Source organism: Tinamus guttatus, unplaced genomic scaffold, assembly GCF_059628265.1.
Source record: "Tinamus guttatus ecotype Peru unplaced genomic scaffold, ASM5962826v1 Tinamus_guttatus_pri_ptg000314l, whole genome shotgun sequence".
NCBI lineage: Eukaryota > Metazoa > Chordata > Aves > Tinamiformes > Tinamidae > Tinamus > Tinamus guttatus.
In genome coordinates, this window is record NW_028288848.1 from 3,106,173 (window position 1) to 3,133,765 (window position 27,593).

The 27,593-nt window shown below is 38.2% G+C and overlaps 1 protein-coding gene across 1 annotated transcript; it reads right to left on the reverse strand.

Moving 5' to 3' along the window:
- Nucleotides 1-1,272: 1,272 nt before the first annotated feature.
- Nucleotides 1,273-23,331, reverse strand: SMC3 (structural maintenance of chromosomes 3). The gene is made up of 29 exons (XM_088528632.1): nt 23,264-23,331; nt 20,325-20,400; nt 18,949-18,987; nt 18,102-18,169; nt 17,676-17,747; nt 17,377-17,456; nt 16,747-16,825; nt 15,352-15,469; nt 14,591-14,766; nt 14,322-14,402; nt 13,769-13,933; nt 13,058-13,179; nt 12,470-12,683; nt 11,898-12,001; nt 11,594-11,693; nt 11,086-11,246; nt 9,342-9,483; nt 8,487-8,637; nt 7,744-7,906; nt 7,119-7,275; nt 6,507-6,665; nt 5,754-5,861; nt 5,274-5,382; nt 4,298-4,545; nt 3,954-4,166; nt 3,115-3,306; nt 2,757-2,934; nt 2,076-2,182; nt 1,273-1,746 (listed from the first exon to the last, which is right to left on the reverse strand). Exons 1-29 carry the CDS (start codon nt 23,276-23,278, stop codon nt 1,675-1,677), a joined length of 3,669 nt encoding a protein of 1,222 aa, XP_088384758.1. The 5' UTR covers nt 23,279-23,331; the 3' UTR covers nt 1,273-1,674.
- Between the last annotated feature and the right edge of the window lie 4,262 nt (nt 23,332-27,593).

The following is a 27,593-nucleotide window of genomic DNA, read 5'->3' on the forward strand; positions in this document are numbered from 1 at the left end:
CAGTATGATTGACACCCACAAAATATAAAGATTTTGCTCAAAAAAATATCTACAGCCTCCTTACTAGAGGTACAATTTGATCAAATCAAGCACAGCAGTTAAGGCATCTTAGCCTGTAGACTGTGCATCTTTGCTGAAGTTCAGACAAACAACTGCTTAACCAGGTAACCAAGAGCAGCCTGCTGCTACCACTGTGAAAGTCTGTATTTATTTTCTATTTATTCTCCATTTATTTTCAAGGAGGAAACTGGGAAGAAGCTTTGGCTGTGTGAGCATTTGGTTCAAGCTTTGTACTCTACCCTCCCTTCCCTGAGGCAAGTCTGCCATGCATTTATTGACTCCACAGGAACTACAGCAGTTTTGCTCCATCAACTACAATGCCCTCTCCTTGTGGCCCACAAGATTCATTGCAGTAAGATTCATTTCCTACATGACTGTGTGTCCCTGGGCAAGTTGCCCCTATTACCAGTTTCAGCCTTCTCCTCTTATCCTACCTTTCCTGCAATTACCTGTACTTGCTGGCTCAGGAGACTCACAGATTCATTCCCTCCTCTCTTCCACTTCCCTGAGTGGAGGAACCTGCACCAACCGCTGCTCTCCGAGAGAGCGAAGGTGCTTAAGTAGCAGATGGAAGCCTGGAGAGCTGGATTCTCCTCTTTTCAAGGGAAATGGCCTATAGAGTAAACGCAGATACAAGTATGTTTCTCACTGTACTGTTTCAGGTTAAGACAACTAAGGCTAGATCACATGGAAAGACAGAGGAATAGAGAAAGAGGAATGTACCTCTTACAGTAAATTGACAAATGGTTTTGGAAGTAAGTTTATGCCAACAGATCATCTTTTCAGTAGTGTATGGAATGGCAGAAGTCTGTTTTAAGGCTACTTTTTGCATACCAATTGATTTTTTTCGGCTTTTACAACTGCTTTGATATGAGTCATGAAAAAAAAAAAAAAAAAAGGCTGGGAAAACCCTTAAGCTTTACAAAACAACACAGGAAACACTATCACTTTGTCAGAAGTCTAGCTTGGCATCAGGAAATGATTCCTATTTTGGTGACTGATACCTGGCCTAAGCTCTGCTGGTTCTCCAGGATGAAAAAACATGAGGAATTATTACACTGCCCCTGAAAATCCCATTGACAATATGCAAAGAGAGAAGTAGGCCTTGAACCAATAATTGTCTCATACTTCTGGTTAGCTCCAACATGACCAATACATTTACTCCATCTCAGAGAAATGCCCTAAAGAAAGGCAGCATAAACCAAAACCAAATTACAGCGATAAAACCAATCATTTTAATTGAAGCTATTAAAAAAACATGTGAGGCAATATAAATGATAAAATTATAATTAGGAAGGAATACCTAGCACTTTTTGAAAAGCTTTAAAACAGCAATAGGACACTTTACAAAAGATTTAAGGGAGGGGGATAAAACTCTCAGACTACAGGTACTGTATAAAGGTAACATTAACAATTATCTTATAAAATACAGCAACAGAGACAAAACAAGTACTCAAGCTCCTCTGAAACTAAACCTTCTGGGGTTTTGGTTAAAACGTATGTTCAAAAACTATTTTAAACAAGGACTAAGTATTTTGTATTTTAAATTTACAGTTCCCCGGCATAAACAGCACTCTATACACATTCTCAAACAAGCTGTCAGTACAGTTCTGTTTAACCATGAGTGGTGTCATCTTCTACAAAGTCTTTGGCCATTTCTGCCGTGATCACATCAATATGACTGACCTGGTGGAACAAGGAGGATGCAGTGGTTAGAAATATCTTAAAAAAAAAAAAAAAAAAAAAAAAGCCTTATTCCCAAAAGTTTCCAGCAAGCTTCAATGGGTTTATAACAAATGCCTGGTTTCCATTTAAAGCAAAGGACAAGGGACAGATCTAGATCCTTTAATTCTCCTTCAGGAAAGGGATAAATTCTACACCAGACTCCAAAATAACCAGAGAGCCACCACTAAAATAAGTCAGGGCTCGCTTGCAACTCTGAGGAAATGGAAAATTCAGACTCAAATTAACAGTTTGGTAGTTTTTGGTAAATATCAGAAGTAAAACTTATTTACCTTGTTTCTGAATTTTACACCATAGAACTTGTCAGCTGACTCAAGCAGTTCAGGCCTAAATGTTGTTGTAATAAACTGAGCATGTTCAGCTAGTTCCATGATCATATCTTGAAGAGAAAAACACAAGAATTTCTTATTAATGCTGACTTTTCAATGCAAGAGGACAAATGTAAATCAGACAACCAAAATCCTCTGTTATTCCTTGCTTAAACAAGGTTTTGCTCACTGGTAAAAATATAACAAATCAAGAATGGCTCCATGTCTATTTTTTTATTAGGTTTTACATTTTAGCTCCAGTGTTAACCCTGACAAATCCAAACATTTGATAAATCAGTGCATTATGTTTTTATGATGGGAAATAGGCTAAGCACTTCTCCCACCAATTGCAGTAAGAGTTGGTTCTTAACTAAACCACATTTCAAAACCAGCAATATTTCAATTACATTGAAATGTATTGAGAAGACCCTTTAAACACTATATGTTAAGACAGAGCTTCTACTCAAAACTGAGCTCATAGAAATCTTCAGAAGATAAAAAGTTTTCTACTAACACACGCACGCAGCATTTATTTAAATGAGGGCTACAATGAAAGGCTTCCTGAAACTTCAGCAGGCATTACAAGACAGACCATCAGCTTCAACCACGTTATTTTATGCTTAAAAAAAACAAGCAAGCAGCTACCTGAAACTGCCTTTCTGTGCTGGGCATCAAGAGCTTGGTCGATTTCATCAAACAGGTAAAATGGAGCCGGATCACACTTCTGGATAGCAAATATCAGCGCTAAGGCCACTAACGACTTCTGCCCACCAGAAAGTTGCTGCATTTCTCTCATTTCACCCTGTTTTCCTGTGAAAGATACCTAAGAAAATGACTACAGTTAGACAATCCTAAAATACTAGACCACACATCATTTGCTGTTGTACTGATAGCACAATAAATAAATAGCAAACAAAACTCAACGTTGACTTTTTACCATTTTAATTATACATTTAATCTGAAAGACTATTGAGAGCATTGAAATACAAATACTTCTTTTTACCCTTATGCCAACTCCAGTGAACTGGTCTACAGATGGAACACTGCTCTGTGATCCAGATCCCCTTTCACTCTCAGTGCTGCCTTCACCTTCATCCTGGGACTGGTTGCCTTCTACATCTCCTTTCTTCATCACTAGCGTGGCTTTGCCACCAGGAACTAATTTCTGGAAAACTTCACTGAAGTTTTTTGACACCTTTAGATAAAAAGGAAAGCAAACAGCAGTTCAGGTTATTCCTAAATTACCAAATAAAGCAGAAACAACTACTGCTTTTATATAATTGTGCGATGTTATTTTCTTCAGGGATCTGCACTCACACTCAAGCACAAACTGGAAACATACCTGATACGCAGATATTGCTCTAAACATTTCAACCAACTTTCACAGCACAAGATTTTTCACAAGGAAAACAATTAAAACATGGAACAGTAGCAAACAAGTACGATTTCAGTGAACTTAAGATGAGGTTAAATGTTGCAAAGAATCTCCAGGAAAATACTTTATATACCACAGTAAGACTCTTGGCTAACAGCAGCAATGCCTTTCACTTAACTCAGAGCAGACTTGGGAGCATAGTTTGATAACAAACTTCCCCCAGAAAGGGTTGAAATTCAACAAACGAAGTATTCTAAAAGATCACAGAGAAACCAGAATGGCCACACAACCTAGGTCATGAGTTATTTAAAGTGCTAACTTATTTAACATTATTTGAAGAAATAAAGCCTCAGTTACAGAGAGTTTTCTATTATGCAATATCTCCTTTTCTCCCCTGTCGCAGCTACATATTGCAACATGAAATTATGTAGCAACTCCAGGTTCTTCCTAGCTGCTGTCCATGTTACCTGTTTGAAAGTCAGCTGAATAGCTTCGTACTTCCTCAGCTCAAGTACATTCATCAGCTCCATGATGGACTTGTAGCCCCTGTCCAGCTCCTCTTGTCTTTTTATTAGTTTTTCTTTCTGTTCTGAGAAGTTCACAAACTGATCTAAGGCTTTTTTATTCACGTGGCTGTATTTCTTCAGTTCTGTATTACACTGCTCCAGTTTGCGGAATAGCTGCATAGGGAAAAATATTAACATAAAGTGAGCTTCAGTTCTAGCCACATAGGACAATCAAGATGCGTGTGATCCCATACATACATTAAACATTTTATATTGTTATAGCATGAAACTAAACACATTATTACCTGCTTTAAACTTAAAGTCTGGTATTTTTCAAAGGCCTCCTGTGGAAGTGAACCCAACTCTCTGATTTTCTTCATGCATTCCTCTTTTTTCTTGAGGAGCATGCCTTGCCTGTTAGTCATTTTTTCAAGTTCTTTTGTGTCATGGTTAATGGCATCCATATGTTCTTTTTCCATGTTCTTCCAGCGTTCCATGCTTTTTTGAAGCTCTTTAATTCCTGCCTCTGTTTTGTCAATAGAATTATCCAGATCTGAGATATTGAGGGGAAGAAAAGAGGAAAACAAAGTGGTAAGTTTGTATAAAGCTAGCAGTTATCCAGTCAACTATCTTAAAACATCCTCTCTGGATGGATATATATGTATATATTTCAAAATACACAGATGAATTAGAAAGTTAGAGATAAGATAAAAAAGCTGAAATACCCTTTTTTTTTCAAAAATATTATTGAATTTATTTATTTAGTTATATGCCCTGAGCATATAACTAAAGAAAGATCAAAGAAACAAGATAAGGTCACGTTAAATTCTAGAGAAAAATGGAAAAAAAAAAAAAACGTGATCCATACAGATGCCATTTCCTGTTTTGCAGCAACTCAGTATGAGATAGAGATAGGCAAAATTCAGGAACAACTCTACAAGACCATACCAGTAAATACAGAAGTTGCTTCTAAAAGTACTATGCCCTGAAAACAGAATTCTCTTATTACACATGCATATTTACTGGGATAATTTATGCATGTGCAAACATGGACATCCTTCATTTCTGTTTGATTTGTACAAAATTCTGCATTATTTATTTTTTGGAATAAGTTCCAAGAACCTGTTACACAATGTATGACTAATGCATATAACTTGTATTAGACAACTGCATATTACTTGATTGCTTTTCATACGATGCTCCATTTTCTAAACCAAAACACCATATATGTGAACTCTCAGAACAACAGGCAGGTTTTTTGGAAAAAGTGGTATTACCAACCATCTGATCGTGCCAGGGTGTCTTTCACTCGTTTGTTGATAGCCTCGAGTTCTGATGTTGTGGCAGTAAGAACTGTGCCGCCTTCTGTTTCACGCAGCTCATTCAGCTCCTGTGGGACAAAAGGAGCATCAAACTTAGGCTTGGAAAGGAAGAGAAGCATCAACCAGGCTATCAAGTTGTCTTTCACCACTCCTGACGCACGTGACTATCAAAATGTTTTACTGAAATTTTATAGTTAAGTCTTTACAAAAATCTGTCAAATATAATAGACTCCCATATATATTGTATGGTTTTACTCAAAATCTCACATTTTAAGGTACTACAGTGAAATACAAGTGAAACATTTAAACAAGCTTCAAGAGAAACAAAACCAGAATATTATTATATATTATCTAAGCTTTTTAAGTTGCAATATACACAGTAGCAAATGCATATTTAACAAAAGTAAATGCAAAGAATGTCTAAGATAAAACTCTTTACTTGTTCCACTTGGTCTAAGCGTTTTCTCAAATTCTCATTGAGATACGTTTCAACTCTTGTGATGATGCCTTCCAGTTTAATTCTCTCATTCAAGAGCTGTCTGTTTTCCTGAAAAGGTTAGAAAAACATAATAATTCTCTCAAGTGACTCTCAAACAGCTACTTCCTTGTTAAAAAGTGTAAAGCTTAAGAGAAAAAAAGGCCATCTCTCTTCACAAAATTCAGTGTATGGAAATATCATATGACTCTTAATATTGTTATTCTTAATTTTAACAGACAGAAATAGTAAATATCTGTGCAGTTGCCTAGTGTCAGAAAATCAGCCATATAAAAATTTTTAATTATTATTTTTCAAGCTGTATTAGCACCTAAATCCAATTTTTAAAACCCAAGTATTGGTCTAATAACAGGGACATCAGACATGCTTAACTTTTTCACTGACAACATACTCAGATATTTTCTTTCCCCATCACAGATATTAATATTCATTGTTGAAAATATCCAAGAGCCATGGTCAAACCATGTGTCCTAGATAAAACAGCTGTAATTTTCAAGCAATGCAGCTAGTAATCTACCAGCATTTGAGAAAAATACACAAAAATATACTTTGCAGATGAGAAAATTTCAAACATGTCTGATTACTACCTATCAAACACTTCTTTAATCACAAAACACATGTGTATCTTCACATGAGAAAAAGTTTTAAGATACCGAAAAGAAAGCAACCATTTAATACATGGCATTGATTTCTTACTTGCTGTAGCTGTCGAATTTCATCATTAAGAGCATCCACGCGTTTCTGATCTTCAAGACTGAGCTGAGACAACAAGTCTGTTCCCAGCTCCGCTTTTAACGATTCTCTAGTTGACTCCATAGCATGTAAACTCGCCTCCAAACTCTGCAGGCTGCGTTGCTAAGGAACAGGTTAAACAACATCATACCTCAAACCTCTCTCTAAACTTACAGTTTTCATTTTTCTATATAAATAAATGCATTTAGTGTAGCACCTTCACTAAAAAGTCCAACCCACAGAGATAACCACTTGGATAACTATCCAGATCTTCATCAAATACTTAACTAATGATCTCTTTAGAAACAGCTATCAGCTAGCATGTTGCCTTCTAAATGGGCAGGGTGGGGGGAAGGAACCACACAAAAATTCTGACCAAAAGCCCAGGAGAAATAAAATGCTTGTTTTTTTAAATGGGAGACCTCCCTCTTAGTCATTCTTCCTGCATGTTTCCTTGACAGTACACATTTATAGCAATCTTTTTGTATTATAATGTTACCAAAAGAAGAATGCAAGGTGGTCATGAATGACAGGATAACAATAAGATAAAACCAACTGTCAATATCATAGTCATACCTTAGGCATAAAAGTCTTCTCAGATTGCTGCCTCTTCTCTTTCAGCATTTTCATCTCTGACAAAATACTGTCTCGAGAGGCTTTGAACTTTCTCTGCTGTGTCTCGATTTGCTGCATTTGGTTCATCAGCTGGTCAATCTCATTATTAATCCATGCTCTGGGCTAAGGAAAATGCTCTCTACAGTTTTAAAAACACTACTGGAAATTCCAATTTTTACTCCCTCCCTGTAAGACCCCATATCAGACTTTCACAGTCATATTCAGTTGCTGTTGTAGTACAAAATCTGCTGTACAGGAGAAAATGGAAAAGTGCAGTGGAAATAATGTGAGCAACATACCAACACCAACAAACCATGGAAGTTTGCTTTTTCTGTTTTTACAGCATGGCAGTCAGAAGAATTGCCCAATTTTCATATGGAGAATTTTCATATGGAGAATTTTTGTCTGTCTCTATTTTACCATCAGCTTGTTTGTTATTACAATGGCTACAATTCTATGGAGAACAGAATTGCAAAGGCAACAGCCAAAACAAATACCGGAGTAAATTTGGAGCATTAAGAACAAAATGTTAGTCTATTGTTTTTCATGGCAAAATAAAGCTGTCATAATTCTTCCCAAGAGTAACAAAAGGATATTTTCAATGTTTCTCCGTAAGTTTTCATTGAGTTTTGCCTCGAGTTCACCAAGTTCTTCTTCTGCTTTTCTAACGTCTTTTTGCAATTCAAGACGAGACTTCCGTGTGTCATAATAACCACCCGTCAAAGCACCACGATGACTCACTTGATCACCTAATAACATAAGAAAATGACAAGATAAACTGCACAGCACACGTTCTCCACAACCTTCTGAGTAATTGCTACGATACAGCTTGCAGAGTAACTCTAACATTTCAAGTAATCTGCAAGAATGCTTTACCAGTTTCAAGAATCACATTTATGTCTGTAATAACTACTATACACACTGTTTTGTAATGACGGTATTCCATTTAAAAGTATATTTCATTTTTCAAGACTGCTATTATCTTCTTTCAGCATTAGGCAGTTCAACGCGTTTTTATTAAGTTCTGAAACTACACAGTTTGCAAGAAGAAAACTCTTAAGATGAAGAAGGAAACATTAAAGTGGTTAACTAACTAGTAAAAAAAAAATTCATCTACTGTGAAGGAGAAAGAGGCTGAGCAATTTTACAGAAGAAAAAATATCAAGCTACAGGTGCCAGTAATTAATCATTTCCTCCTTGAATATCCTTTAGAAAAATCTCAGCCAATTATAATATTTTAAACAATTTTAAACATAGCTTATGTGTTATGAGCCTCTTGCTCCAGTAATACCATTTTCGCCACTAATTTTATGAAATTGCAATGTTTACCTTCTAGAGTAATACAATCCATCGTGAAAGCTCTGGCCAGCTGAGTAGACACCTCCATGCTACGACAAATTAACGTTTTTCCAAAAACGTGTTTAAAGGCTTTGTCAAATCTCGGATTGTATCTCAGTTTGCTGATCATAGGAATAGCATCCTGAAAAGCCAGGGATTTCAGTAAGAACAATACATTGACACAAGTGCGGCGAGTGCTTTGTAACGAGTATTTAATGCACAAAATGCAAGAAAGTCTCACCCCCAAAATTTAGCAAAAGTAGAATACAATATACTTTCCAACTTAAACAAGAATTTCTATTCTCTAAGTTTCAGATCGAGATTTACATCTCATTCACTGAAGACTAACACTTGGCTGCACAAACAATAAGCTTTTAGAGTAAAGACTTTCAGAACTGTGCATACCAATATATGAACACCATGACAAACTCTGAACCAAATTGCTTTGGAAATAACAGCTGCTGGTCAATTAAGCAAAAGAAAACACTTTTTATCTGGAGAATGTTTAAGCAGACTCAGGTGACTGCTTCTGCAATTTAAGTCTGAAAGACCAAGATTGAACTAAGCTCATTAAAGTTAGAAAAATCTTCTTACTTTCAATACCACCTATATACCACTTAAAAGATAGAGTTTTAGCTTTAAAGGAGCAAAACCTAGCAGGAATGTATATGTTGTCACATAAGAGCTTTCACTATTAGGAAGCAATATATTAGAAATAGTATTTGGTCACCCACATTCAACACTCACACAAAGAAATAATAGGCAATAAGCAATACACTATTCAAAACATGAGGCTTTGTATATAGGGAGGGAATAAAGAATGGTTCAAAGCAAACTCTAACTCACATTAGTCTCGGGATAAGCAGTATCTCTAACATCCAGCTTGTTGAGAGGCAGAAAGGTAACTTCTCCTGGCAAGTTCATTTTGTTGAATTCCATTAAGATCTTTGTACTGACCTCATCAGAATCCACAATGTGATAAAACAACCTAATTAACAAGCCCATGAAACAAGCAACATTTAGGTCCAGGGAACATTAAGCATGCAGGTATAATACAAGTAACATCAAAACAAAGCTGTGCTGTGCTTTCTCTTCAGTTTCAAGTGCTGCTCAACCTTTGAAAAGCCAAGTGGAAACATGGCTTACAAGTTAGGATCTACCCATTTGTTCATTTATATAAAAGATTTCATTCATCTACTGTGCATATGTATAACATTTAATTCACTTCCATTCAAGTGAAATCAACATATAATCTTACATTGTACCATCCAGGCCCAGAATAAGCTCAGTAAGGGTTATTTGGGTTGGTTTTTTTCCCCAGTACTTGCACAGTTTTCAAGTCAGCATAAAACCTCTGTTCTCCATATACACTATTGAGCCTCCTTTGTTTGCAGAGCTTGTTTCTAAATATGACATCACACATGCCAAAGATAACCTCTGTGTAAAAGCAATAGAAATGGAGACCACAGATATCTTCCTTTTGATAACTGATAGCAAGTCTCCAAGAAAAATGAATTATGTGTTATGTTCTTCACAAGTTCCAACTACAGTTCACTACTGCATTTTCCAAACCATAACAGGATTTCGGGGCAGGGAGGGGGAGTGCAGGGGAAAGTGAAGTGCTTAAGAAGGCCTTGTTGACACAGAAGGGGGACAGCACTTGAAATTGTACTTTTATCAGCATTTCTGTGTGAGTTTGCACGGAATGCATCACATCTGCCCTCATTCTGTCCTAACGGCAACAAGCAACTCCAGTCCTGTATCAGACCAGTCCCTCTATTTGCTCCATTATAGGCATAAAAACAAACAAACAACAACAAAACCCCTACACTACACAGTGCAGGGGACAGGAACAAGCAAATGTGACAGCAAATGTGAAACCACAGATTTTACAGCACACGGAGAGATGAGCCAAATACCAAAGAAGCCTGACAAGACCCTCACTTTTAACACAACGACAACAACATCGATACCAACCATGCATGAGTTGAGAGGACAAATACTGAAAGGAGTGAACAAAACTGGGAACAGAAGACATCAGTTTCCCTTCTGGATAATGATTTTCTGCTATCATCTCCACAACTAAAATGTGCCTAAGGCTATTTATGTTAGTTTGAAAAGTCAAAAGGTGCAGAAAGTAGCAGACCACTAACAGGCATTTCTTCTGGAACACGTATTGCACACCGAGACACTCACTACCTACTCATCATTTCTCAGACAGCTTTGAAATGGCAGTTCTCAGACAGTCTGGGGTCTACTTTCACACATAGTATCTTACTGTGTGGCAAGTGAAAACTCCTATTAATTCATATCACAGTTCCATTAAAAGGTAAAGGATCCTACAGTAGGCACTGCCCACTTCATCCAACAGCCAGCTGATTTCACTTTTTTTGAGACAAAATTTAGAATTTGGTTTTAAATGGGTAGAGTTCCTTGTTCTAAAATTATGAAAATTCAATAATGATATGTAAGAGTATAAAATTAAGAGAATAAAACTTTCAAGAGGAGAATTTAACTAGCAGTTAAATTCTAACATACTGCAGGCTACCACAGATACTTTAACAAGCAACACTGAAAAATATCTAATTACCTGTTCCCAGCTGTAACTTCAACACAAGTGTAGAAAGCTGGTTCACATTCAAAGTTATTCATCACAATCCCATGGTATCCATTTAGAACGTGCTGGTTTATACCTTTTCGACGGAAGTGTTCCAAAACTTTGTTTATGCTGTCTATACCATTTAAAATGGCCTATTTAAAACAAAACAAAACTCATTTCATTGCATCCACAAGTTAAAAAATAAAAATAAAATAAAAAAATCCAGCTTCATAAATAAGCTAGCCTTCATTTTTTCCGACTTCCAAGTGCAGAGAAACCTGACTTTCTCCAAGGAATGCAAGAGCTATAAATATTTGAAGAATACAACTCACAGATAATTTTTCAGTTTGTACAATGGACAATAAGGCAATTTATACTGTAACACTAAGACTAAAACCGAATCAAGTAACTGTCATATCTTTCAAATAAAACTGACTATCCTTTAAAAATGGAAAGAAAAGGTCCTACAAGGAATTCTGAACCATGCAGAGTGTCTTACCTTTCCTGTTGCTGCTCTAAGAAGCTGCTGTTTCTTTTCTAGGTCTTCTCTCTTTGCAGCGAGGGCCTGTTGTTCTGCATTCTCTTCCCTCCACAGATAACTGCAAAACAACAAAAACGTTACATGCGAATTAAGTGTGAAAGATAACTTTTTCTTCAAAGACTGCTAATCTGATGGGAAACTAAGTGCAGAAGTTGATACATGGCTATATTTAAAAACATACCTACACGCCATGTTAACAACTACACAGTTCGGGTCCTTCATATTTAAGTGAGATTCAGACATATTTCAAGGAATTACTAACTTTCTTTCGCTCTGTAGTTCATCCTTTTTATTTTTCACTTCATAGTATTTTCTGTCCAGTTCTTCAACACGAGCCTTCACTTCATTAAGATCCTGGTCCAGTTTCTAACACAAAGAGAACAGCACTATGAAACTATACTCGAGCTCAAAATCTTTTTATTCAATATTATAATTACTTTTTAAAATTTAGAAGCAATGCCTACAGTTGTCCACCAATTTGCAACAAAAACTGCACTAGGAACAAGGAAAAAGTAATCACTGTTGTAAAATAAATGTTATCTATAAGGAACGTTGAGAAATGGAATGACACGGGAGCCAGGCAAGTCTGTGTCACTTCCTGAAAATGCAGGCCAGAAACTAGGAAAAAAAAACATAAAGAAAGAGACAACTGCAGCAGTTCTAAAGGAGTTGTTAATGCACATGTTTTTAATAATACATTTTTAAAAGAACCTACTAACTCTTGTCTTTTCTATTCATTTTAAATAGGTGCGAAGGTCTTAAAACTTATTTTGGACAAACTACCTTCAAGCATTTACCCTCAAAAATGTCCTTAAAAGTCATCTGAAAACTTACATTGTATTGTTCCAAATTCTTCTCCTTATTGGCCTCTGTATCCTCCAAATCCTTGTGTATAGCTGCAATCTGTCGCTTCTTGTCATTGATAGCTTGATCGAGGGACTTCAGTTCTTTCTTTATCCACTTATCTCTTTCTTCTTTTGAAGTAAACTGGCTTCCTCGACCCTGTTTTGCATAAAGGTCTGTTCGTTCCTGTGTAGCCTGGGCAAGTCTAGTTTGGGCAGGAAAAGACATAGAATGTATCATACAGGAACTCCAAGTCTACTTAGAACAACCATTAAAATAAATTTAAAAACAAAACAAAACAAACAAACAAAAAAACCCCAGAAGATTCTGGAGAGCTTCCTCACTTATCTCTACCACAACAAAGACACTGCCCGGTGACATTTAAACGGTACTCTGAATATTGATTATTTTTTCCCTCAAATCCCTTAATACTAAAAAGTGGCATCTCAGTAAGCTACCTGTATATTTATATAGCTAATCAATTCTCAGGCAGCAAGTATGATTCTGACTGCACATCACTGCTGATAATATCTCTACTTCCTAATATTATTTGACTCTCCATTGTGAAATGGCACAAACCTGGCAATTCCTCTCTCTTCTTTTTCTTTTACACTGTTGAATTTGGGCTCTGTTTCTGCTAATTCTTTTTGCTTCTCTTCAATTTTCTCAAGCAGTTTTTGCCTCTCCTTTAACAGTCTTTTCTGAAAGCAAAACAAAGAAATATTTAAAGTTAGCCAAGATCAGAAATTATAATATTATTAAACAAAACCCACCTGGACGCAGTCCTGTGCCACGTGCTCTAGGTGACCCTGCGTGTGCAGGGGGGTTGGACTAGATGACCTCTAGAGGTCCCTTCCAACCTTAAACAATCTGTGATTCTGTGAAAAACACATTTCTAAAGAGTATTTTAATTCTAAGAAAGCAAGACACTTGCTTATCTCACACTGTCCTGCTTGAACATGTAACAGCAGTCTATTCGATCACAGTCAGGACAGCAAAGAGGGATGACAACATTATTCTTGAAAAGAAAGGTCAGCATTGGTCAAACAACCAAGACCAAATTAAGAACCTTACAAAGGAAAGCCTCTTTTCCAGCAGTACTTTGTTATTTAAAAAAAAAAAAAAGCTGGAAAAGAGATCAGGATAACCATGGCTACTCGATTCTTCATTTTGCAGTATGTGATAAGAGTCCTTCTTGTAAAAGGATTGTTATTTTCTAAAAGCAAAAGCTATAATACAAGCATACTACCTTGAAACCATCACACTTTACACTTCACCTTTGTTACTTACCCTTTGTTCACTGTTCCCAGCTAATTCATCCTGTAGGTCCTTAGCCTTCAGCTCTAACTTAGTCCTCTGTTTAATCTGCTCCTGTCTTTCAGCACTGAGCTGTTCTTTTTCTTCTTTCATTGCCGAAATCTTAGTCTTCAGTTCTCGAACCTGCCGTTCTATTTCCTACACAAATGTTAAGCAAGTTTTCAATCCTGTATGTATACTCTAGTCAAGTCCAATGCATAGTTCAGTGCCTATGAAAACATCTTGATTACACAGTAATACTATGAAGTCTGATAAATTCTGCCCATTTTCAAACAGGACGAAGGCATAGATTTAGAATTTAACATGTTTTTGAAGTTAACTGCTTCAGCTCACACTAGAGGAACTCTTCTCATTTCAAGTTAATTAAGCTCTAAGATCTGTATCCAAATTCGGATTTAGATCAAGTATCCATAGAAAGAAAGAAAAAAAAGAATTTGATTACTACAGTCAATTACACTGTGTATATCCCATTAAGATAAAAAATAATAAAAAAACACTTGAAAGACTCCCTGTTAAATATTTTTACCTCCATTTTATCTCTGGCATCTTGCTGTGCATCTCTCAGCTGTCTAGATTTCTCTCCACTTGTCTCTCGTTTGGCAGAAAGCTGCAGGGAAGTATTAATTATATCAGCAAAAATATACTTTAGCAAACTTCTATTTTCAAAAGGACTAAACCGATGCGTTAGGCTAGCTAAGGATATTGACAAGATTCCATCAAGGAAGGCAAAGAGGTGTCTGCATAAAGCAGACCAAGAGTTCATATTATATTTTGTAGGTAAACAAGATACTTCACCTCATCAAGCTTTGCACGAGTTTCATTAAGCTCCTGATTATAAATTGTGTATTCTAATGCTCTCCTCATTTTATCCCATTTCTGGTACTGGGCTAGCTCCTCTTTCTCCTCTTCTAGAGTATGCAGTCGCTCTTCAATGTATTTTAACAGCTCATTGATCTTCTCCCGCTTGCCCTCTTTAGAAAAGATGAGACAAGACTTATGTTAAACACTGTAATATATTCCCATAGCTCTAAAGCCTGTTAACCTAAGTCATTAACTACTGATCAATTATTTTTAACAGAAAGAACTGTCTAGACTTCTTCAAACAGCCACTATAGTATGCACAGCATATGGCGAGGCTAAGTTACACAAAGCAAATATGCATTTTCTTCGTTCACAAACATGATTACAGACACTACATAATCTTACTAAGTAGCAGTAAATATGCTAAAGATTTTTTATATGTGTGTGTGTGTGTATACATAAATATATACATATAAATACACACACTTTTTTGGATGCATGCCAGCTGGTAGTTCTACTTACATGTTTGGAAGAGCATGCCCGCTATCTTATCAACCCATCTAAAAAGGATGCTTTATTTCAAAAATGATGTTAAGTCGCTTATTAAACCTTTCAATATTTCAATACAAAGAGGAAATAACATACTCTGCATTAAATAATGCATCACAAATAAAAATCAAGCCATTAGTTTTACTGAAAAAGGCATAAACCATTATTTAAAGTGGCAGAAAATGTTCACTCTAAAATATTCTTACCTGTTTCTTTCATTAGTGAAATACTCTCCTCTTTACGCTCGTCATACACTCTGGTACCAGCTACTTCTCTTAGTAACTTCAGTCTCTGAGAGTCAGGAGCTGTGGCCATCTGGTTGATCTGAAAATTCAAGATCTACAATGTCAATATTCCGCTCTGGATATATAAGCTACCACAACAGATATGAGAGACGGGACTCTTTGCACTTACTTGACTGAGGTTTTGGCAGGAAGATTCAATTTCTATTTTATACCATACTGTTCTCTTTATGAGACAAGACCTTTCAGACAGTTAGTATTCTACTTATAATTCACTTTTTTTGGTCTTCAAATGCCAGCAGTTATTGCTGAAACTCAAGATGACACTATTTTGCAGACTGAAGAAACTATCAGGTCAAACTTACATTCAGAGAAACTCATGCTTGGGCTTTTTAAGTTCTGTTGCTAAAATCAGCTAGCTGAAAAATCTTCACTAAGACCACAGCACTATATACCCACCAATGCACTAAAAGAGTCATATAATTAAAGATCAGGTCAGTGGCTGCATGCTTCCAGAATTACGTAACTTTGCAATTTGTATAACCTATAAAGTAGTATATGTATTTTGATTTTGTACTTGCTCTAGGAGTTACATGCACTAATTGCCACTACAAAACAGTGATTTTGCAAATGGGTTTTGTTTTCTACCAGGTACAAGCTTGCAGCTGTAAAGGAATAGTTATGTTGATAAATACTTAAGAGACTATATTTCTGGGTCAGCACTGTTGCCTCCAAGTCCTCCAGGCAACCTGCATTTCTCTTTTTGAATAGGCCTTTCTAGAACCTTTGGGAGCCAGTTGCTATCAGTGTCTTCATCCTGTCCCACTCCTACAGGTCATTAAAAGCCATCACTGTTCTTTTGTTTCCAGATATGGGTGTCTTTTGAAAGGACCGGGGTCCTGAAGACCTGTTAATGCAGGTATCACTGATGCAGGCCATGCTGAGAGCCCTTTGCCTGCTGTGCTTTCCTTTCAGTGCCTTCACATCCAATTCTCACTTTCTCCACACTATTTATAGCCTCCTGTTATAATTCTTTACAACTACTTTTATGAGTCTGAGACATAAACCTAGGAATCAGCACTGAAATAAGTAGAACAAGTAAGGTTTTTTTATACTTAAATGAATACCAGGCATGTCATTACACAGGTTACCCAGAAAAAGCCTTTTACAAATATCAAAATTATAGACTTTAACTGCATATAATACAGTAATAGTATCATTTACAAAAGCAGCATCTACAAGAACTGTTTCAAACTAAAATAGATTGGTTTACTTCTGCAATAGAACAAAAATGTGTCACTGAAGAAAGAGAATACTTTTGACAGCAATTTGTTTTGCTTCGTGGAAAAATAATCTTACCTTTCCTTGCTTGACAATATAGTATGGATTACTGCGAGAAAACCCAGCACTTTCAAGCAGATTCATTACGTCATTTTTCCTGAAAGCAGTATTTTGCATATATTCAGAAAAAAACCTTACAGCAAGTGACAGTTTCAAAAATACAGTAGTGTCAGAATTATCTATCTAACACTATGATTACCATATGCCATGCAAAGAAGTCTGTTAATAGCTAATTCTAAAATTACATAAGAAAACAAACACATAGAACTATAACCTCGTAAAGAAATTAAGAAGCACTTTGCAGCACAAAAGGCAAATACAGGTAGAGATGCCACACTGAAGAATATAAAAAATAAATTTTGATAGACCTTGTATTTTAATGAGTCCTGAAAATTATCATATGAGCAATTAAACAGCATATTCATTAATGGATTCATCCATAAATTCAAAGTCTGCTGCCCACTACACAAAAGCTGATGTCTTTGCTGTCAAACTACTGGTAGTGTGCATTATACAACTAAATTATTGCTAACAATAAAACTCATGAGAATTATTTTTGTTTCAGACTACAGAAAATTATTTTGCATGGCTAAAGTATTTTACAGTTATATTTCTCAGTTCATTCAGGTAAGGAAAAGAAGTACCTACGTCACCATTTTCTTGTCCAGGAAATATTGGTCTTTTTTTGCTCCTATGACTCTGCGAAGTGAAACTTCTTCTTTATCAATCTTAAGGGGAAAAAAAAAAAAGAGGAAAACAAAAAACAACAACAAAAAACACACAATAAATTGACCTGCTTACAATAAATACGTATAACAAATCTGAAATGCTCACAGCACTTTCTACCAGATCTGACTCAAAAGCAAAGTTACTGTGTCGAGAACATTTATAACATGAAAACATCAGAGCCCCAAGTTACTGTTTGTGAAGGAGTGTATTCAACTTACCGGTAACCTGTTGTCTGAATTGTCAAAAATAATTTCCACAAAAGCCGAAATAACACGGGGACCTGTACCTTCCTAAGAAAAGAGAGTATTTTATTTAGAGACTTCTCTCTTCAGAGATCTTCCCTTTCCTCGATAAACACACTCTCCATTTACTTCAAGAACTTCTACATAAGATCAGTAAATACATTTTTATTTCTGAAAATCGTGGACAGTCATCCACATGCATGTATTAACTACCCACAACAGCATAATATATTACTTGACAACAACTTTTGTCAAAGGAAAACATGAAAAAAATGTTTAAGAAGGTTTCCAAATATAACTGGCTTACAATACTAACACACCAGTAATCTAACAATGTTGCAGTAACAATCAAAAGGTCTAACTTATTATTCTTTTGCCTTGTTGTTATACACCTTCACTTACATGCAACAAAGCCAGGCGCTGCTCTGGGCGAAGATGACTGAACTCATCACTGAGGACAAACTGAATTGCTGTAACAAAAAAGCAACAAAACCAAGATTTGTTCTTTGCTTTAGAGGTTTTTCAGTTGTTTCTGTAGCTCAAAACGCACATTTTTAAATGTATGTTATATTCATGCCACTGTTAATACTTTACAATGTCTCAAAAAAGCACACCTTTACATTGATCATTTAGTTTACTTTACATTAGAATTTCTTTAAAGAATTCTCACTGCTGCTGTCTTACCAGCTCACTTCTAAGCATTAGTGATTCTGCATGTGCAGGGGATCATGAGCTGGCAAAACACCGTCTACAAAATACATCTCTGCACACAGCTACACCACAAAATACACTAAAATACTATTATTAGTACTTGGAAGTTCATAAATACTACCATCACACAGGGGCTACTAAAATATTTGGCTAGCCTCTTTGCTCCTCTGTTGAAGCCCTTATCGCCTTCCCACCCCGAATATTGACTATATAATCATATAATCAAAATATATTCATACTGTTAAAAGGCTGCATCTAAGCAAGCTTTACACCATGCTTGAGGGAATTGGCTTAGAACTTAGTTAGAAAAAGAATGTTCAATGTAACTGCAAATACTATGATCTGCTTGAAAGTTTGGTGACATCTAGAATCAGCTTCCTTTTCTTAATAATCTTTGTCATTTGAAGAAAAAACAAAAACAAACAAAGAAACTTCCAAAGCTTTTTACTAAAGTCATTCCTACCAAAGGAAGAAACTTTGGTAAACAAAGCAGTATATCACCAGCACCTCAATACTAGTAAATAAACCCCATACTTACCATAAAAGAAGTTACTCTTCCCAGATCCATTTCTTCCCACTGAAAGTTAAAAGCAATATAAAGCATTAAACTGCAAGCTGAAATAAATTAACTTTGCAATGTACATTACAGTTTGCATATAAATACATGCAAAAGCAGAATCAAACATAACACAGCTAAACAAATAAAACCTCAAGGGAACAAGACAAGCTTAGCAGATGGATCCCTTAGTCACTGTCTGCAAACAAGGCAGAAGGAGCCTTACAATAACTTACAAACCACAGCAATATTCCAGTCACAGTAATGGTTAAAGCAATTTTAGTTACTGTTCCTACGGCCACCCAGCACACCAGGCTCTTGGTAACAATCACTGACCATGAACGTGACAGAAGCTGCTTTGCCAATAACCCAACCTCTCTTCCACAACTGACACACACTAGAGTGTGTTGTCATCTTATTTACCCTGCTCCATATTCCATTGTTCCCTAAAATATTACAGAAATAGTGAACATATCATTAAAACAATGTTACAGTTTTCTTTTGGAAATGGCATGTTTTTATTTATTTATTTTAAGGGACACAATGGTAAAAACAAAACTCCACCCCCACACCCTTTATAAATGTTTATTTCTGTGTGAAATATTAACTTCCACTACAGTAACATAACATTGGAATATTCTATTCAAATAGTATGCACAATATTTTGAATTTTAGAGTAAACTCATGACTACCAATCTTTTTTGCATAAAACTGTTTTCTGTTGAGTCAGCAGTTTGCTGTCACTCAATTCAATGAAAAAGACAAGGTGGGAGTAGATGTCCACGAGCAAAAAGAGGAAGAGGCATGAGAATGATGGACAAAAACATTCACTTAGATTAGTAGATATAAAACTACAGTTTTAAACTTGTATTCTACTTAAGGCCCCACAATGTAGAAATAAATTATTCCAAACAGTGAGAAAGAAAGATCATTATTATTTTTCTCTGCAACCGTTTAGGATAGTCAAGGTGCTTCTCACCAAAAACAATCACAGGCACACAAAAACAAGTGAAACAAAACCAAAATACTCCAACCCAACCTAAGCAAAAACTCTACACTTGTTCCTGCAAGGACAGCCCTTAAGGGCTAGCACATGGCTTACGCAGCAGTCTCACACATGAAGGAGCTGACCACGCTCACTTACTGAGACATAATGTTGTCATAGTAAAAGTGTATGCTAGCATTGCTTTGCTGCAATTGGAATCTACCTTGCAATAAGTCACAGATAACTTTAAAAGAAGTCTCATGTGGAGACAGTAAAAATACAGTATTGAAAGGTAGCAAGCATATTTAAAAAGCATGAAGGACTGTAGGCTGAATGCAACCATGCACCACTAGCTAGAATTATCAGAACTTACCAATGACATTGTGTTTTGGGCTGAATGGGTCCACAATGGTTTGGTCTCTGTAGCTACGAAAGCCTTGAATGATTACCTAATGAAAAAGGGAGACATTGAAACAGTTATCTGTTCTTACAGAGATTTTTTAAATTCAAGTCTTCATGAAATATTTATAGCAATTATAACACACCTGATGGTTTTTCTGTTCCAACTTTCTGTTCTAACTTTCTCAAGAGCAGCAACTTGCATTGTAAGACTCTGCCTTTCACCTAATTATCACTTTACGAGAACAGATTATTTTCCCCATGTTATGAAGTATCTATCTAGGCCAATGCATAATCAATGTGAGAATCCTGCAATAAAGTAGGTCTTTCTGCAACAGTATAAAACTACATAAAAAGATACACTTCTATTAATATTAACAGACAAGAAAGAAGTTCAGAATAACCAGCACACGCTCTACTGGGGTCAGAATATAATTAGTTTCATAACAATCCACACACACATCGTAACAGTTCACTTACAAGTTCTAACTACAGCAGTTGCAGACCATAAAAGTCATGCTAGACTGTTTATCTATTTCATATTCAAAAAAAGTATCAGTTAATTATTTTGTTTCTACTGCACAACTACAAGAAAAAAAAAGTCTAAATATTAATAGGTTTACCAGTGCCAATATAAAGTTAAGAAATACTACCCAAGTCTTCATCTTCCTTCCCTCAGAGGCATGTTTACTAGTGTTTATTATTTGCACTAAACTGGCAACCTAAAGGTGAGGAGCAGGATGTGATCTTCATTAAAGTTAAATCACTGCCTAAATGGTCATATATAAATCAATGCATTTAAAGAGCCATGCAGCAAGCTAATCTAGAAGCACATCAAATTTCAGCTCTATTTAATTGTATGTGAAGTTTGTCAAGTCAAGTAACAATCCGGCTGCTGGCACACATGCTTAAGCATTAAACAACCCTTTCCAACCAAAGGATATCAAAAGGATTAAAAAAAAAAAAAAACAAAACCAAAAAAAAAAAAGAGCCTTAACATGTGTCCTCCCCTCACCTTTCCTCCACCTGAAAATAAATGCTGTTAAAATAACATCATCAATATTTAATCATGATACCTACTGTGAAGAATGAAGGACAAGTGTCTTCCAGAAATATATCCCAACACAATTTGCTGTCTTCCTAACATTATTACTGCTTAAATTAGGAATTAAAATGATTTAGAATAGAATTTGTTTAAGGCCAAGTCGCTAGGGTGCCATTGTTTTCCACCACCTACCACTTATTTCAAGTTTATAAATAGTCCAATAATCCAACAGTACCTACCAGATAGGAAAAAAAAAAAAATAACACAAACACTAGGAAAGTACTGCAAACATAAAGCAAGCTTTTTTTTTCCTTCACTATAAAAACTTGAGACTGGAGACAGGTATAACAACAAGAAGCACATTCATTCATGAAAAGTTTGATCTTGGTCACTCCTCCCCTAATCAAGGGATACCACAGAAAACACTTCTTGCTTGCTTTAGTCAATCAAAGACATTTCACTAAAAATGCCAAACCCAAACAAATAGCAAATTCAACATTCTGTGTTTACTGAACGTTAAATACAACACAAGTTTTTGACCATCCTGTAAGGAACGAACCATTCTCCCTCCTTCCAGATGCTGCACTTGCCTGATTAACTCCTCTTTGCAAAATTATTCCATTAATAAAATATGAAGCTGAAAATATGGATAGGCAGCAAACATTGGTTCTTGACCACCATAAATAAAAGCTAAGCAACAACAGCCATGTTTTTATATTTTGGAAAAATAAAGTCTCAGCCACTTCATGCCATTCTTTTTGTTTTTTTTTTTTGTCTAAGTGTTTTTTGAACTACAGGTGTTTGGGATCCCTTTCCCGCAGGTGAAATACAATTCTCAGTCATCACCATCAATCACAGTCACTGGGATACCTGCACTGCATTCAGATCTAGATCCAAAGCACTTGTGTTCGGAAATAATTTAGAATTTCAGGACTTAATGGGCAAGCATTAAGTTTAAGGCAACACGTTTAACTGGACACCTCTCTCTCCTCCTCTTCCTTAGGGTAACGGGTCAGGTCCTGCCTCAGCATCGGTGCCTCTCGGAGAGCAGGAACACGGCAGGATTCTCACTTTGCTACTGCAACTTGCCCCAGGCCACCGCAACTACACTCACCCCTGCTGGTTTGGGAGAGAAATAAAAACACTGCCCAAACAACACATCTGGTTGCTGGTATTTTTCCAGTATAACTCCAATACCCCTAAAGTTGTCTAGATTTGAGTGATTTTTCTACTTTATACCCAAAGCAATATAAGATCTCTACAAAAAGCAAGGAAAAACAAAAACTTAATGAGCACTACTATACAGGCACAAAGTTTTGCCATCTGCATATCTATGCAGCAAAACTATAATACGGACGGTCTTTAACTCGTGCACTTACAGTGATACAGAGTAGAAAACTACCAAAGGGCATCTACAACACTTCCTCAACATCCAAATAGTTTAGGAAAGGCTGATTTTGCAAACAAAACACGTCGAACGTAATATTATTCTTACTGAAGATACCTGTACGGGGGCCACACGCCTAATTAATTCTGAGCTCACTATGAAACGTGAATCCCAACAGTGATATCTGAACTCGCAGAGATAGTGGTAGGGAAGCAGCCACCAAGATTAAGCCCCGCTTTGCAACACGCGGGACTGCAGGGACCAGCAAAAAACATCAGCGATGCCTCAGCCGTGAATGCTGCTTGGCAAAGCGCCGCGCACAGACGCTCTCCGCACCTGACCGCGTTGGTATCAGGGGTGAGCTGCGGAGGCCGGGCGGTCCGCGCCCCGCAGGACGGCGGCCTCCCCCGGGGCAAGCAAAGGCCGCCAGGCCCGAGTGCCGCCCCCCGGCTGCAGGCCAGGCCTCGGCGCGGCGCCTCACCTGCTTGATGTACATGTCTGCGGCGGATGGCGCGGGCGCCCGGCCCGCCGCTCCCGCTCAGCCCGCGCCCGGCCCCGCTTCGCGCCGCTCCGGCCCCGCGCGCGGCGCCCGCTCGCCCCTCGCACGAACAAAATGGCGGCGGAGCCTCCCCCGAGCCGTCCCGGCGCGAACCACTCTGCGCGGCCGAGGGGGGGCGGCGGCGGGACGGAGGAGGAGCCCCTGCTCGTCCGAGGAGGGAAATCGCCAGAGAAAATAGCCGATATTTCCTTTATTCAAGTTTAAAGTAACTCTTCGGCCTTCTCAGGGGGTGGGAGGGTGAGAAGAAGGGACAAGGGGCCACTCGGTGTCCGCGAGGACCCTCCCGGGGAATGGGGAAAAATGGTTTCTCCCATCGAGGGGCGGGTTGGGCGCCAAAGGCAAGTGCGAGCGGAGCGGGGAAGGAGCTGGGCGCGGGGGGGCGGGGAGCGTGGCCGCCATTGGGGAGCCCTTGGGGGCGCAGGGGGTGGTCGGGCCCCATGGCGGAATGAAAGTGCGAAGGGAAACGCTGCGAGGCCCAGCGAGGGCTTCAGTGCCCCACATGTGGCCAGGCCAGACCCACAGCAGCCCTTGCTGCCTCACAGGTGGCCAAGTCAGACCCATAGGAGCTGGTGGCTGTGACTGCAGGGCATGTGGGCACCCCTCCTGCCCTGCAGGTCTTGGTGGCCGGCACTGCCCCACACATGGTGACCTTGGACCCACAGCATCTGGTGACCCTTGTCACCTTACACATGGTCACCCTGGACCCACAGCAGACGGTGGCCCTCGCTGCCCCACAGCGGTGGGGCCTTTCCTAAGGTGGCCCCAGCCCCACAGTGGCTAGTGGCCCTTGTCACTCCACATGTGGCCAGCCCAGACCCACAGCAGTTAGTGGGCCTTGGCAACCCCAGACCCACAGTGGCTGCACCACTGCCTGGCACCACCACCCGCACGTCCTGAACCCTGGTGGCTGCAAGCAACTGTAAGCCCAAAGTTGTAAGTTGTGAATTTCAGCCACTTCTCCGTTTTTTAGCTAATTTGTCAAGCTTTGGGAAGCTGAGTGTGTCCATCTTTGCTCCAGATGAGTTAAATGGCAGGAATACTGCCAATGTTCCCCGAAGAAGAGAGCAAGAAAAGCTCACTTGAGTCTGCATCTACCTATTCATCTCCCTGAGAGCCAATATTCAGCTCTGCAAATAGCTGTCAAACACACAGAATAATCAAAGTGAAGAAACATTGTTTCTCTTTTAATCTCTTCCCTTAACAGTAATTTCAGGTGTCACTGTACAACAGTAGGGGCACAACATTTTAGAGAAAACACAATTTTCAGTTTGACAGAGCTCCTTCAAAATGCAACTGTAGTCAACACTTCTGTAAGTGCCTGCGTTGACCTGTTAACACTAATAAAAATCAGATTTTAAAAGGACCTTCCAGTTCCTTCCTCTCCTAGAGCAATAGCTAGATGAATTAATTTCCTTTACATGAAAATCTCCCCTGGGCATAACCATTCTTCACCATTTAATGAAATGGTTTCACTAAAGGCCCATCAGGAGGCTATTGTGATAGACTTTGTCTACACCCTTAAAGAAATGGCCCACTGTTTCTTCAGAAAACGCAGTGCTCGAAAAGCTCAAGTATTTAATGGATTGTTCTATGGAACAACTTTGCAAATAAATTTTCCCGTTCCTTTGTTATCTACTACTTAAAATGCTCAAATTGGGAGAAAGTATTTTCACCATTTGCACTTTCAGAATTCTTGTCCCTGTAGGATTTCAAGGAGTTTAACAACATCATCCTGGGTGTGTTAAACAGATTTTAGTCCTCACTTTGTCTGGGATGCTGCCATTTCATGTCCCAGCTCCTGGATCTTACTAGGGAAAAGAAAACAAGAATATAGAGAAGAATGAGGGAAGTAGAATTTCCATTTTTCCTCCCAAGATGCTTAGCCAGTCCTACACGTGATTAAAAAGAAAGATTAAAATCCATAGTGTGCTAATATTTTATGGTAAATAAGTGGAATGGATCTGCAGAGTCTGGATTAACTTTTACTTCTTAAAATCCCACTTGGAAGTAAGTGAGGAAAGAGCAGGATGTTTGAAGCATTTGAGACAGTATCACACAACACAGTCAAGTTTGATTTCAGCCAAGAGACTTCAGTGCTCAGACCCACTGTTGGTGGTAGAGGAGGGGCATTCAAAACTGATTTCCAAAGGCAGTAAAACCACAGAAACACCCGAAAATTGACATTTTTTAAACGACAGTCCCCTTCACCATCAGAATTTAGAGCTATAAGGTGCCTTGAGTCACATTTTCAAGCTTTCCTCTGTAGCTACAAGGTCTAGAAACTTGTTTTCCCCGAATTATAAAATCCCAGAGGTAAGATTTAAGTCTCCTCCCCTGAAGAAGCAATTGAGGCAATTGATTTTGCTTTTCCCTCTGCTGTTGCACTGACATTACTGCCTGCACTGTATCCTTCCAGAAACCCTGGTTCCTTTCAAAGCCCTAAGAGCCAGGACCCCGTAACCCGGAGCCCGCAGCAGTGGCTATCACCAAGCACAGCAGTGAGCACTTTAACCTCTGCATTATCAACAGGCACAAACAGGGCCCTGGCACCTTTTTAACCCCCACACGCTCGTTTCCTGTGCGGACAGCAGGAGTACAGCAAACTCCTGCAGGTGAGAAGCGCCTTCCGTGTCACACAGCTGTGCGCCGGCACCGGGCGGCGTTTGTTCACCGGGGTAAAATCAGATCGCACGGATACTTCATCACAAACCACCCCCAGCGCCATGTGCGTAAAAAGAAAGAAAGAAAGAAAGAAAGAAAGAAAGAAAGAAAGAAAGAAAGAAAGAAAGAAAGAAAGAAAGAAAGAAAGAAAGAAAGAAAGAGAGAAAGAGAGAAAGAGAGAAAGAGAGAAAGAGAGAAAGAGAGAAAGAGAGAAAGAGAGAAAGAGAGAAAGAGAGAAAGAAAGAAAGAAAGAAAGAAAGGAAAGAAAGAAAGAAAGAAAGAAAGAAAGAAAGAAAGAAAGAAATTGATACTATTCAGTAAGGAATAGGGTGGCCACCACACTCTTGTTCAGAGCGTGGGGAGGTGTTGCGTGGATATTCGCATCTCCCAGCACACAGGTTTTGTCATGGGCCTTTTACTAGTATTAGCAGAGGTTTGTGTCCAAGGGAGGGACTGGTGGCGCCTTTCAGACCACGCTGAAAATATTCACCCAGCCCCAGGGCAGCGAGTAGCATCTTTCTCCTGCCCCGCAAAGGTTCAGCACCTGGAGGCCTGTAATCAGGGCTCCCAACACGCAGTGTTTGCACTATTGCATCTCCTCAGTAGGTGCTGCGGCGCTTACGTACTTTTTTCCATGGCTCTGTTTTATAAGCAGTGCCTTTCTATAAGTCTACTATAACTCAATATTAGCATTAGAAAGGAGAAAGTGGGAGCACTGCTTTGATTCATGGTGTCTTCGTCAGCATAAAACGTACACTTATCTCTTTAATCAAGCTTATCTCTTTAATCAAGCTTGATGGGAACATGTAGATGGGATTTAAAAATTCTATTTTTTTACTCATTTAAAATAGTTACTTTTCATTTAGAAAAAAAGCTTTTCAAATATTTAAAAAATGTAGATTTTATTATTCTCTCTTATGTTACTGCTTTCAGTTATGAACTAACATAGAGACTGCTTTTCTTCATCAGCGGTTGTAATTACAGGGTACTAAAAGCCATTTTTAAGAGATGGCAGGAATCCCTTGGCTGGTTGACACTTTCAGTCACTTGTGCTTCCTCGTGCAAGGTCCTTGAGCAGGGCACGGGAGGGAAGACCTCGGAGCATCCTTGGGAAGGCTTCATGTCAATGCTTTTAATAAGACTGTCACACTTGGCAAGAAGAGACCCATAGGCTAAAACAGCAGCAGCAAATAAATAATAGGAAAAGATTGCTCTTGCAAAGATGCATTTGATTACAAATTAATGTGTTTCAGGTTTAGTGAGGGAAAGTAGCTGTTCTGCTCACCATCTTTCAGCAGAGCCTCTTTATGAATAAAATGTGGTTGTGGCTGAATTAATTTAATTTGGCTCACTAATTTTATAAAGCAAACCACTACACAACTATGAAATTAATTAAATATCACAGAGATAATTCGGAACACGTGCGGATGGATTGCTACCAGCAGATGGCGCAGGATGCAGCACCCGAAAGCAGCTAAATTCGTATTTATGCAATGTAGGAAGAGGCCTTCAGTCAGCTGCAGAAGGATAGAAAACATCCTTGTCGCTATTCACTCTTGTGAAACAAAGTGCTTGCTTATATTGGGAAATT